At 39.2% G+C, this 13,960-nt stretch overlaps 1 protein-coding gene across 3 annotated transcripts in view; it reads right to left on the bottom strand.

The window, feature by feature from the left end:
- The window catches only part of LOC110449856 (rap guanine nucleotide exchange factor 1-like), a 78,333-nt gene that overhangs the window by 32,653 nt on the left and 31,720 nt on the right, over positions 1-13,960 (bottom strand). The window contains exon 1 of one of the 3 annotated variants that reach the window (XM_021496989.1): positions 9,190-9,978. The exons of the other annotated variants lie outside the window; for them this stretch is intronic. Within the exon in view, the coding sequence (XP_021352664.1) occupies positions 9,190-9,285 (96 nt within the window). The 5' untranslated portion in view covers positions 9,286-9,978. Of the gene's footprint in view, positions 1-9,189; positions 9,979-13,960 lie in introns of those variants that run through there. 3 annotated transcript variants of the gene reach the window in all.

Here is a 13,960-nt window from a genome sequence, read left to right as displayed (position 1 = left end):
GATGGCTGCCTGTCAGCCATGCTGTTTATCCGATCAGTCTCAAAAGTTGCCCTGCACAGCTAAGGACCAAGGGGAACCTACATATAAAATTTGAGAAAGATCCCTCCAATACTTTCCGAGAAACAGCGATAACAAACTTTCTATATCAAAATCCAAGATGGCTGCCTGTCGACCATGTTGTTTATCCGATCAGTCTCAAAAGTTGCCCTGGACAGCTATGGACTAAGGGGAATTTACATATAACATTTGAGAAAGATCTCTCTGGTACTTCTTGAGAAATAGCGATAACAAACTTTCAATATCAAAATCCAAGATGGCTGCCTGTCGGCCATGTTGTTTATCCGATCAGTCTCAAAAGTTGCCCTGCACAGCTAAGGACCAAGGAGAACCTTCATATAAAATTTGAGAATGACGATGATGGTGGGCTAATAAAGATGTACCACAGGGCATTGTAAGGCCCTAAATATAAAGCAGGGGTACCACAGGGCAGTGTACCACAGGACCCTAAATATATAGCAGGGTGTACCACAGGACAGTGTACCACAGGACACTATATATAAATAAAGTATACCACAGGACCCTGAATATATAGAAGGGTGTACCACAGGACTGTACCACAGGACACTGTATATAAATATAATATAACACAGGACCCTGAATATATAGCAGGGTGAACCACAGGACACTATATAGCAGCTGGTTGTATCCCAGGACAGTGTACCACAGGGCACTGTGTATATAAATATAGTATACCACAGGACCCTGAATATATAGCAGGGTGTACCACAGGACAGTGTACCACAGGACACTGTATATAAATATAGTATAACACAGGACCCTGAATATATAGCAGGGTGAACCACAGGACACTATATAGCAGCTGGTTGTATCCCAGGACAGTGTACCACAGGGCACTGTGTATATAAATATAGTATACCACAGGACCTTGAATATATAGCAGGGTGTACCACAGGACAGTGTACCATAGGACACTGTGTATATAAATATAGTATACCACCGGACCCTGAATATATAGCAGGGTGTACCACAGGACACTGCAAGGCCCTGAACATATAGCAGGATGAACCACAGGACACTATATAGCAGCTGGTTGTAACACAGGACAGTGTTCCACAGGGCACTGTGTATATAAATAAGGTATACCACAGGACCCTGAATAAATAGCAGGGTGCATCACATGACAGTGTACCACAGGGCACTGTGTATATAAATATAATATACCACCGGACCCTGAATATATAGCAGGGTGAGCCACAGGACACTATATAAATATAGTATACCACAGGACCCTGAATATATAGCAGGGTGCATCACATGACAGTGTACCACAGGGCACAGTGTATATAAATATAATATACCACCGGACCCTGAATATATAGAAGGGTGTACCACAGAACACTGTAAGGCCCTGGATATATAGCAGGGTGAGCCACAGGACACTATATAAATATAATATACCACCGGACCCTGGATATATAGCAGGGTGAGCCACAGGACACTACATAGCAGCTGGTTGTACCACAGGACAGTGTCCCACAGGGCACTGTGTATAAATATATAGTAGGGTGTAACACAAGACACTATATAGCAGGTGAGCCACAGGACACTATATAAATATAGTATACCACAGGAACCTGAATATATAGCAGGGTGAGCCACTGGACACTATATAGCAGCTGGTTGTACCACGGGGCAGTGTTCCACAGGGCACTGTGTATATAAATATAGTATACCACCAGACCCTGAATATATAGCAGGTTGTCCCACAGGGCACTGTGTTTATAAATATAGTATACCACCAGACCCTGAATATATAGCAGGTTGTCCCACAGGGCACTGTGTTTATAAATATAGTATACCACCAGACCCTGAATATATAGCAGGTTGTACCACAGGGCACTGTGTATATAAATAAAGTATACCACCGGACCCTGAATATATAGCAGGGTGTACCACAGGACAGTGTACCATAGGACACTGTGTATATAAATATAGTATACCACCGTGCCCTGTGGTACACTATCCTGTGATGCACCCTGCTATATATTCAGGGTCCTGGGGTATACTATATTTATATAGTGTCCTGTGGTTGACCCTGCTATATATACAGTGTCCTGTGGTACACTGTCCTGTGGCTCACCCTGCTATATATCCAGGGTCCGGTGGGATATTATATTTATATACACTGTGCCCTGTGGGACACTGTCATGTGATGCACCCTGCTATATATTCAGGGTCCTGTGTTATACTATATTTATATACAGTGTCCTGTGGTACACTGTCCTGTGGCTCACCCTGCTATATATCCAGGGCCTTACAGTGTTCTGTGGTACACCCTTCTATATATTCAGGGTCCGGTGGTATACTATATTTATATACACCGTGCCCTGTGGTACACTGTCCTGTGATGCACCCTGCTATATATTCAGGGTCCTGTGGTATACTTTATTTATATCCACAGTGCCCTGTGGAACACTGTCCTGTGGTACAACCAGCTGCTATATAGCGTCCTGTGGCTCACCCTGCTATATATCCAGGGCCTTACAGTGTACCACAGAACACTGTAAGGCCCTGGATATATAGCAGGGTGAACCACAGGACACTATATATCCAGGGCCTTACAGTGTACCACAGAACACTGTAAGGCCCTGGATATATAGTGTCCTGTGGTTCACCCTGCTATATATCCAGGGCCTTACAGTGTACCACAGAACACTGTAAGGCCCTGGATATATAGCAGGGTGAACCACAGGACACTATATAGCAGCTGGTTGTACCACAGGACAGGGTTCCACAGGGCACTGTGTATATAAATAAAGTATACCACAGGACCCTAAATATATAGCAGGGTGCATCACAGAACACTATATATAGCAGCTGGTTGTACCACAGGACAGTGTACCACAGGGCACTGTGTATAAATATATAGTAGGGTGTAACACAAGACACTATATAGCAGGTTGTACCACAGGGCACTGTGTATATAAATATAGTATACCACAGGACTCTGAATATATAGCAGGGTATATCACAGGACACTATATAGCAGATTGTAGCACAGGACAGTGTACAAAAGGACACTGCGTATATTAATATAGTATACCACAGGACTCTAAATATATATACATGTAGCAGGGTGTACAACAGGACACTATATAGCAGATTGTAGCACAGGACAGTGTACAAAAGGACACTGCGTATATAAATATAATATACCACAGGACCCTGAATATATACATGCAGCAGGATGTACAACAGGACACTATATAGCAGATCGTAGCACAGGACAGTGTACAAATGGACACTGCGTATATAAATATAGTATACCACAGGACTCTGAGTATACAGCAGGCCTAGGGTGTACCACAGGAGACTGAATATATAGCAGGGTATACCACAGGACCCTGAATATATAACAGTTTGTATCACAAGACACTGATCATAAATCTATAGCACTGTGTTCCAAAGGGCACTATATCTGTATCAGCTGAGTACCAATATAACTTGAGTGATGATTGAATAAAGGCATGAGGGCACAAGAATTGAAAAATATATAAAGCAGCTCAATGTACCATCACTGACAAACCTTTTATGACTTGTACCAACCTATCACCAGACTCTCTCCACTTTCCTAGGGAGATAACAGCCCACAGAGGCTCCAGGCAGTGAGGGTAAGGTTTCTGAGGAGGGGGATACATATCTCTGTTGAAGATTGTATATAAGTGTGAGATTACTGATGTGGAGTGGGGAAGGGGTGTCAGGTTTTCTGGAGCCCCAGTGTGACCTCCTCATCAATACACACAGATCCTCCATAACAACCCCCTTATCAGTCATCAAACCTGTACCTAACTCAGTGGCTATGGGGTCCCTATGATGGAAAACAGGATGTTTGTCAATAAAACACTTCTGTACTGCACAGGGCTTTGAATACAAGGACCAAATAGTTGTAAATGTCATGGGACCATCTTATTTATAAAGCAAACCAATTTTATTTCAGTCCAATCTAACAGCATGAAAATAACAATTTTCAATATACATTGTAGGTTAACAAGACCTGTCAGGAAAATGTTTTAATGTATATTTCTTTTACTGCATTCTGTTTCCTTTTTAAAATTGAATATCACTATAGGCCCTCTGAAGCCCCTATAAACACCCAACACACGTGTTTCTTCCATGGACTAGACACACTTTAGTTTGTTGCTCACACCTTAAGGCCATGGAAACAATTTCACTCCCACCATAGCATAAAATCCTGCCTAAATTTCATGTGACTAGATCTAGATTTGAAATGTACACTGTAGAATGGGTTGATAATCTGCCATCTTACACTTATTACTTGATGTTCTAGAAACTGGTATGTATGTGGCTGATTGCAGTAGAAATGTAGATTATGCATTGCCATAGTGTAATATCATATCAACATTGTAATATAAGCAGTAAAACTGATATATCTTTTTTTTACTTGGAACATTCTGAAAAAACTTATGTTGTTTCAGATCCCAAATGTTTATGAAACGACATCTTAAACATTTTTATGACATAAAATCAAACTTGATACTTGAAGAAAAGCACTAAGAAGTCACGCTGACACAATCACGACCATGACTCACTGTCAGGAAAGAGAAACTTATTGTTTCCTATACATGATGTACAGGAGAAGATTTACGTTGTACTTTGAGGAGTATGTATATGTGTACGAGTTAATCATGATCCTGAGCTGTGGGTATTACAACATCTACTGCATGGCACACATTCCTCAGTAGGTATTGAACTCTGGCCAAGCTCCATTACATACATAAAACAGGGCCTATTGTCGGAGGAAAGGGGTGCAACAATCATCAATTACGCCAACACTTGTTTGTCATACACATTCTCCTCCAATGAAATAATCAAACGGCATTTATCAAATGATGCAAATACTGAACGTCATCTAATTACTCACTGTAAATGTCAGTACCAGCGTGAGGAGGAAGTGGTAGGAACCTGGTCCTATAACCTGTCTGTAGTACAGTGTTACACATCAAACATAACCACCAACGTCTAACAGATATATAGCTGGCTTTCTTTGAAGTTTAAGTTCGTAAAATGTACAGGTCTATAAAGGTTTCAATTCACCCCACATTTGATGAATATATCTATATATACATCACAATTTCTACTTGGTAAATTCTTACCACTCCGTCTGTATGGTATACGGTAAATTCTTACCACTCCGTCTGTATGGTATACCAGACTGGTAAAAGGACCACCACATGTTTATATGTGTATATAAACGCAGTTAGAAAATAAGCAGTTAACAAAACAAAATGCTTATGATCACAATATAATTAAGTTCCATGCATAAAGTTTTGAAATAAACAGATTCATGAAATTGAAAAAAAAGTGACTGTGGAATTGATTATATTAGCATAGTAGAACGATCAACTTTCATGTATCAGAATAAACGGTAATAACTGGAACCTATTTAGGGTTCCTTTTTGGTCAGTGGCGACATACAGGTGTTATAAGTACCAGACACAGTTAATCCCAGGGTAGGTATTATATGCATGGGGACATCACCAATAATTCACTTAGTGCTTCATTGTCTAAGGGAATTATATTACCAACTGTCTGAGGACATCACTCAGTCTCTGAAGACATCACGAAGTGTCTAAGGGCATCACACCTTAGGAGGCACGGTAGTCTAGTGGTAGGAAGCCTGTCTCTGAACAAGATAGTTTACTTCGATTGTTCCAGTCTACTCAGCTGTAAATGAGTACTTTTGGTTGGGCAGTGCTGGAATTGTTGAATGATAACTGTTAGCACGGAAATGGCAGCACCAGCTACACGTATATGCTCCCCAGGGAGTTGAGAAAGATATTGGCTGGTTGCAAAGACCCTATAACTATGGATAATAATTTGTGAACTGCTTTGAGACGACCTACAAACTATGTTGTGATAAAGCGGTATATAAGAACCTCAAATTTTATTATTATCACCCAGTATCGAAAACATCACGAATTGTCTAAGAACATTACCAAATGTCTGAGGACATCACTAAGGGTCTGAGGGCGCATCACCCCGTGTCTGGAGACATCACCAGCACCAGTGCCTGAGACATCACCAAACCTCTGAAGACACTAACAAGTGTCTGAGGACATTACCCAGCAATTGAGGACCTCATGCGGTGTCTTAGGACATCTCACCCATTGTCTGACGATTTCATCCAGCAACACAGGACATCAAAAAGTGTCTGGGACAATCACTTGTGTCTGGGAACATCACCCAGTGTGTGAGGGCATCAACCTATGTTTGAAGACATCACCTAGTGTCTGAAGACATCACCACGTGTCTGAGGACATCACCTACTGTCTGAAGACCTTCAAAGTGACTGAGGACATAATTACCCAATGGCTGAGGACATCTCACCCATTGTCTGATGATTTTATCCAGTAACTGAGGACATCACCAAATGTCTGGGAACATCACCCAGTGTGTAAGGGCATCAACCAATATTTGAGGACATCACCTAGTGTCTGAAGACATCACCACGTATCTGACACCATCAACCAGTGTCTGAGGACATCACCTACAGTCTGAAGACCTTCAAAGTGACTGAGGGCATAATTACCCAATGGCTGAAGACATCTCAAGATTTTATCCAGCAACTTAGGACATCACCCAGTGTGTGAGGGCATCAACTTATGATTGAGGATATCACACAACCACCTCTGAAAACATTGACAAGTGTCTGAGGCCATCACTCAGTGACTGAAGTCAGTATCCAGCCACTGAGGACATCATGCAGTGTCTGAGGACATCTCAATCATTCTCTGAGGATATCATCCAATGCCTTAGGGCATCACCAAGTGTCTGGGACAAGCACTTGTATCTGAGGACATCACCCAGAGTGTTAGTCACAGGACATTACCCAATGTCAAAGGGCATCAACTTGTGTTTGAGGATATCATCCAATGTCTGTAAAGACATTACCCATCCTCTGAGGACATTGACAAGTGTCTGAGGCCATTACTTGTGTCTGAGGACATCACCCAGTGTGTGAGGGCTTCAACCTATGTTTAATGATATCACCTAGTGTCTGACACCATCATCCAATGTCTGAGGACATTACCCAGCATCTGAAGACATCAACAAGAGACACAGGACATCACCCAGTGTCAAATGACACCACCATGTATCTTAGGACATATCCAGTGTCTGGGGCCATTATCCTGTGACCAAGGACATCACTCAGTGTCTGGAGACATTACCAGAACCAGTGTCTGAGATCGTCACTCAATGTCTGATGACATCACCCAACCATCACTTAGTGACTGAGGACATGACCAAGTATCTGACACCATCATCCAAAATCTGAGGAACCCAGAGTCTGACACAATTATCCGGTGTCCAAGATCGTCACCCATTGTCTGATGACATCACCCAACCATCACTTAGTGACTGAGGACATGACCAAGTATCCGACACCATCACCCAAAGTCTGAGGAACCCAGAGTCTGACACAATTATCCGGTGTCTGAGATATCGTCATTCAATGTCTGAGGACATCACCCAACCATCACTTAGTGACTGAGGACATGACAGAGTATCTGACACCATCACCCAAAGTCTGAGCAACCCAGAGTCTGACACAATTATCCGGTGTCTGAGATCGTCACCCATTGTCTGATGACATCACCCAACCATCACTTAGTGACTGAGGACATGACCAAGTATCTGACACCATCACCCAATGTCTGAGGAACCCAGAGTCTGACACAATTATCCGGTGTCCGAGATCGTCACCCATTGTCTGATGACATCAGCCAACCATCACTTAGTGACTGAGGACATGACCAAGTATCTGACACCATCACCCAATGTCTGAGGAACCCAGAGTCTGACACAATTATCCGGTGTCTGAGATCATCACCCATTGTCTGATGACATCACCCAACCATCACTTAGTGACTGAGGACATCACCCAATGTCCGAGACAATCAACCAGTGTCCTGGATATGACCTACTTGTCTGATCATGTGGCATCACTTGTATTCTCAGAAGGACATTTATTTTTAAAAAGTACTTTTAACTTTCATCTAAAGAGGTGTTGGTACATTTTATTTAATCAATTCAATTTCACTGATTGTAATTGATTTAGCATACTTTCTCCTTAAAATACCAGGCTTCACCTCGTACATAATGAAAGTTCATATATCTCAATTCATGCAAGCCTCCTATCACCAATACAGGTCTGTGACTGCTGCACCCAAAATCAGATACCTATCACTTATCACTGAGAGTTTCATTCCTTACTACACAGTAGCTAAAAGTTAAAGTATTTTTCAACTTTTTCTTAATATTATCAGACATGACAAGATGAAAGCATGTCGTCAATTTCTTCAAGCGCCACTCCATGAAATCAATCATTAACATTGCTAGCAGGTAAGACTAGGAGGATAGCGACATGATAAAATACTAATGAGCAGTTTTTGATTTTTGATATTATTATGAATATAATCTTGACAAATCAGTTTGAGTTGGAATAGTGAATTTATGCTGAAGTTTTCTTCTAAATAAACCTAGCAAGCATTCTAGTTCATTAAGTGTTTAAATGATAGTTTTTGATATCATCAAAATTTCTGAACACTTACTCCTTTCCACGTAGATTAGTGCTAATGATGAGATGAGTAAAAAGGCTGATCTGGCCTGTTTTTGAGTGTGTATCTAGGTAGAATTAGGCCAGAGATACCACAGGAATTCCCATTCAGACCATGTGGAATGAAGAGATAGCATAAAGCAAGTTCAAATGAATTACTAGACAACATAATTGTTTGGTATGTCCACAGGAAGAGGATTGGCATTTTCACAGAACTACTGATTTGTTATATAAATGAGATTTCCGTGTTTCTGATGTGGCTTATTTACACTCTGGTATACAGAACAGGTGTCAAACGGGAAAAAAAATTACGAAAAAATAATTATAAATTTAAAAATCTGACAAAAATATTAAATGTTGTATGTAACAAGACCTAACGTTTGACTTTAAAGTAGGCCTGCAAAATACCACTTCAACTTCACTGGTTACTGTTCAAAGTAGACATGTTGATATTGAGCTATGGAAAGAAAGCCACATTACTAATGTAGAGTATGACAGAACTGGTGATCAATACAAGCTGACGTGAATACCTTAATTTCCTCGATATGACCCTTCTTTTTCTTCTTGCCAAGGGTACTGGCTTTGTCTGCGGAGTGTTTTCCCTTTTTACCTGGGGGGGTATGCATCGTTGCTGCGGTGACAGCGAACTCAATGAGTCTTCACCAAACGACACTATTCACTTCCTCAAACATGCAACAGGAGGCATGTTCACTTTCCCAGAATGTGGTAACATTGGTATCAATCTATTGTGAAACTTCCTGATTTTAATCCAAATATATTAAAAGATTGAGGGTCCACATGTTTTATATCCAATGTATACACAGGTAAAATGAAAATAAAATCCGCTCAGCACAGGTGTAGCTTAGATATTGACGAAAGATGTTGTGTTCTCTTAAGAGGGCACAATTAGAATGGAACAGACATGATTCTTACGAAGTGTATACAATATATAACAAATTCACCTCTGATACTCCTAACAGACCGACACACATGTATCTATCAATGTAACCAGACTGAGAAGTTAACTCAACACAAAATCCAAAGTTTGTCAGTTTGGCTGGAGAAATGAAGTGAGACACTAGTCCTGATCCTCCTGAGAGGACGAAAGGAGGGGTAAAAATCCTGTGTCATCTGTCAGCAGTGTTGGTCCTAAGAGTGTACATGTGTATGTGAGGACCAGGATGAATCAGGCCTTGTATTATTCAGCAGCACAAATCGACTGGCATTTGCATCAGAAGGCCTGTAGGATGGCTGAACAGTAATCAGGGGGAGAGGTGCACTATCTCTACCACTGGAGGCTCCCACGGGCAAACTACACACAAATTGTATCTTTTTATTCTTATTGGATTCTAGCTACATTATTATGTATGATTCTTTACCCCTGGTGCCCCACAGGGAAGACATAAATATTTGCTTGTGTTTAATAGGATCTAAGGCAATAGGGTGTATACCATTATGATGTCAAAAGCTGCTGGGTAATCTTTTCCAATATAACATTATATCATAAACAGTTTTCTATTCTATTGAGGCCATTAAAGGGGAGATTATTAAGTGGCAGGTTTACCGATCATCATTTTGCAGTATACATACAGTAATGTATTTCAAAGGGCATATTGAAGTAATGTGGCATTTTTGTTCTCTACCAAGTATGTGTATATATATACATGTCTATACCATAGGGAAATTATATAAAGGGCACAAAATACATCGTGAATATTTTGATCTTCTTTGTACAATATTATAGCTGTTCATATATTTACATATACCGGTATATATATATATATACAGGATGTATAACATTCTACAACACTGAAGCATGCCAAATTGTTACGAAACAGATACAAGAATCCCAATACAATTAGATTTGTCAACATATCCGTTTTTTGTAACTTAATTAACTAGACTTAATTAACAGATAGCCAAAGCTTGTCAGTGGTGAACCAATTACATGTTTATATGGTGAGACAGCAGAGGAAGACAGGATTGGGAGAGGGAAGAGAGGTGGACCAGTAAATCAGGGGATCAATGATTTCAGGGAGCTGTGAGCATGCTTTAGAGACATGTTGCATGTGCAGGCCGGTGGCTTATGGGGCTCCATGTGGGGAATTTAACTCCATCCTGTAGTGAAGTCTGGTGTACATGTATTACAGAACCAATTACAATATATCAGAGGTCTGTATTCAGTGTAATAACCATAGCAGATCCAGATTATTCTGTAAAATAACACCATTAATAAAAGATTTGTATTGTGTACCACTTCACAATGTTTTCATTATAAGGCTAATAGGATTTCCAGTGAACCTGCTCAACTTCAATACAACAAATCAATAAGGTGACTGATTATTTCAAAAAAAGCAATTAAAATTGTGTAAGGTTAAGACTGAATTATATTTCAAGAGTTGGTATGGGTATTTGACAGAGTCTGAGTATGGTGGCTAATTTGACTCATCTGAGTTGGAGTCAAGAAGAGCATTTGACTCCATTGAATCTTATTTAGGAGAAGCACTGACAATCAACTGAGTCTGAGTTAGATATATTTGACTTATCAGTGTCTGAGTTATCAACTTGTTCATGTATATGATCAGTTTGAAAAGTTTTCTTTCGACTTTTTGGGGGATAGTTTTTCAAAATATTTTTTCCTGTTGTACGTTTTTGTTTAAAATTATTTTTCAAAGAATTAAAGTGTTTCATTTGTTGTTATAAAAAACTCAGGCAAGTACAGTTCTTCATTATCAAGGTAGGATATTGTATTTCCATGTTTTTGTTTTTGTTTTTATTGTATTTCCATTTTTTCTCTTATCATTCCAATCCATTAAATAGTTATCCAGGCTCCTGGACTGCCTGTGTTCTATGTTTAAGTCCAATTTCCGATGGAAGGCATTGCAGCTGGTACATATTGGTACACAAATCCTGTTTATTGATCAGAACCTTGTAAACGTTTGCTTATGAACATATTGATCTTGAATTACAAACCTCTGTCTGATTGAGGCAGCCACCAATAATTACTGTAAACAATGGCATGAGTAATGCCTGTCTGCAGGGATAAACCGTTCTAGTATCACTGTGACAGGTTAGACCTAAGATTGGCTTTGGACATATGTAATCAAACAGCTTGCGGCTAATCCAATTCAGATTTCCAAATAATAGATAGAGGCACAATGTTTGAGTTACGAACTTTGAAATATTAATCCACTGTTATTTTGACATTATAAGGAATATAAGGCATAAAAAAAAAGTTTAGATGAAAATCAGGGTAATTCACTGGATCATCATAAGGGTCATTTAGCTCACATATCTCATATGCTGTTGTGTATAATTGATGATGTCATTGTATTGTTAGAATACTTTTAGTTGGGGTAAACATATAATATAAAGACAAAGATCATATTCAAATGAATCCTGTATCTATTATCAGTGCAAAGGTTTTGCTAGAACCATGGATCTAATGCACTGAGGTCATTCATAACCAGAGGAACCCAGTTAATAGGTTCCATAAAAGAATGTCATTTTCAACATATTAAAAAGAACTTCATCTGTATATGGTAATATTTTCAATTTAAAGTTACAATGTATTATCTTTGAATATTTGTATATGTAACATGACCTTGTTCATTTACAGAATAGGTTTCCCAAGGTCAAGGACAGGAAATACATGACTGGAATCAACAATGTTGAACATCCAATTAATGGTTACAAGATAAGGTCAAAAGCAGGTCATGACTATTACAAGTAGATTCTCTATGTACCTACATGTATATAGGTAGCAGCCTGATTTAACAGCCTACAGGTCAAGGAGAGGTGATGTTTGAATGCAAAAGTGATCTGTGTATATGCATACATGTCAGTTCCCTAGTTTTACCAGGTCAAACGACTGACACAGGTGGCAGTGACCTAGATTTACAAGGTCAAGGACAGATGACTAATACACAGGACAAGTACGTAGCTTCAATGAACCTTCAACTTATAAGCCCTAACTAAACACAGTAGGGCACTGCTTCCATATAGGTATTGACCAGTCCACCAGTGTGTGTCAATCCTAGAAAATGGCAGTAATGAGTCATTTGGAGTGTCCATTCCTTATTGTCGAGGAAAATGACACTTGTATACTAATCTCTAATAAATCTCATTACAAACTGTATTGGAAAAGACATTGATTAGATCAAACACACCCAACGAATTTGACTGACTTTACACCATCCAATCAGTCTAGGAATAGCTTTAACATATGAATAACCTATAGTTTATACATAATGAAATGAGGACAAAACATTATTCTACAGGTTGTTGTTCTACTGTAGAATTGACGCCTGTTCATCTCAAATTTACTTACCAAAATATTAATTAATACCAACAGGTAATCTGACTAACCTTTTAAATATTTATGTTTCCATAAACACATATAACACCAGAAACAATTAATGGTGTCTAGACAGATATTATAAGTCTAGACTTATCTATAGAGGATGACATTCAGCTTTTATTTTACTTTTATTGATCTCATTCCGAAACAATTTTGTAGTTTAAAAATTCTAAGTACAATGTAACACTTATCCATTAAAGGATGAACATGGTTGCCGCAAAAGGTTTCAAATCAACTAAAGGTAATTTGTAACCGTGATTTGTGTTTGAATCTCGCTTAAATTTTCAAACATTTGATAGTGGAAGGTACCTGAATGTACATATTCCTGTCTACTTTCAAATGAGAGAGCAATCTATTCATAAATTCTGAATTTCCATAAATAAGTTACAGATAACTGACAAGTTCCAAAATGGTGCTGTATATCAGGGCAGTCAAGTACATGTAATTGGACAACCACAAAGCTGCCATGCATGGAACATAACACAATTATTGCCCTAGTTGTAGCTTTATAGGGAAACATGATTCTTTGTTTCCCCAAGACTGATGATGTTTCACAAAGACAGAGCCATATTGCAACATGAAAAATCAAAGGGAAACAAATAATTTGGTTTCCCTTCAAGTGCAAAAAATATTTTATTATACTGAAAATAGAAAAATAACACAACAGTAAAGATGAACAAATAATAAGCCACTGTTGTCGTCTGCATCAGTCTCTCAGATCTTGGGTGTAGAGAGCATGCCTCATTCTCCTTTTTGCTATAGAGAGGCCAGGAAATTAAGCATGAAAGGGAAACAAATGTTTTATTTCCAAAACATGTGAACAATATAGATGAGGTACATTTATACCTGCTAATACAGTACCCAATGATTTATACCTGCTAATGCAGTACCCAATGATTTATACCTGCTAATACAGTACCCAATGATTTATACCTGCTAAT

Source organism: Mizuhopecten yessoensis, unplaced genomic scaffold, assembly GCF_002113885.1.
Source record: "Mizuhopecten yessoensis strain PY_sf001 unplaced genomic scaffold, ASM211388v2 scaffold4835, whole genome shotgun sequence".
NCBI classification, from domain to species: domain Eukaryota; kingdom Metazoa; phylum Mollusca; class Bivalvia; order Pectinida; family Pectinidae; genus Mizuhopecten; species Mizuhopecten yessoensis.
The sequence above is the reverse complement of the archived record's forward strand: the minus strand, read 5'-3'. Positions and strand labels throughout refer to the sequence as shown.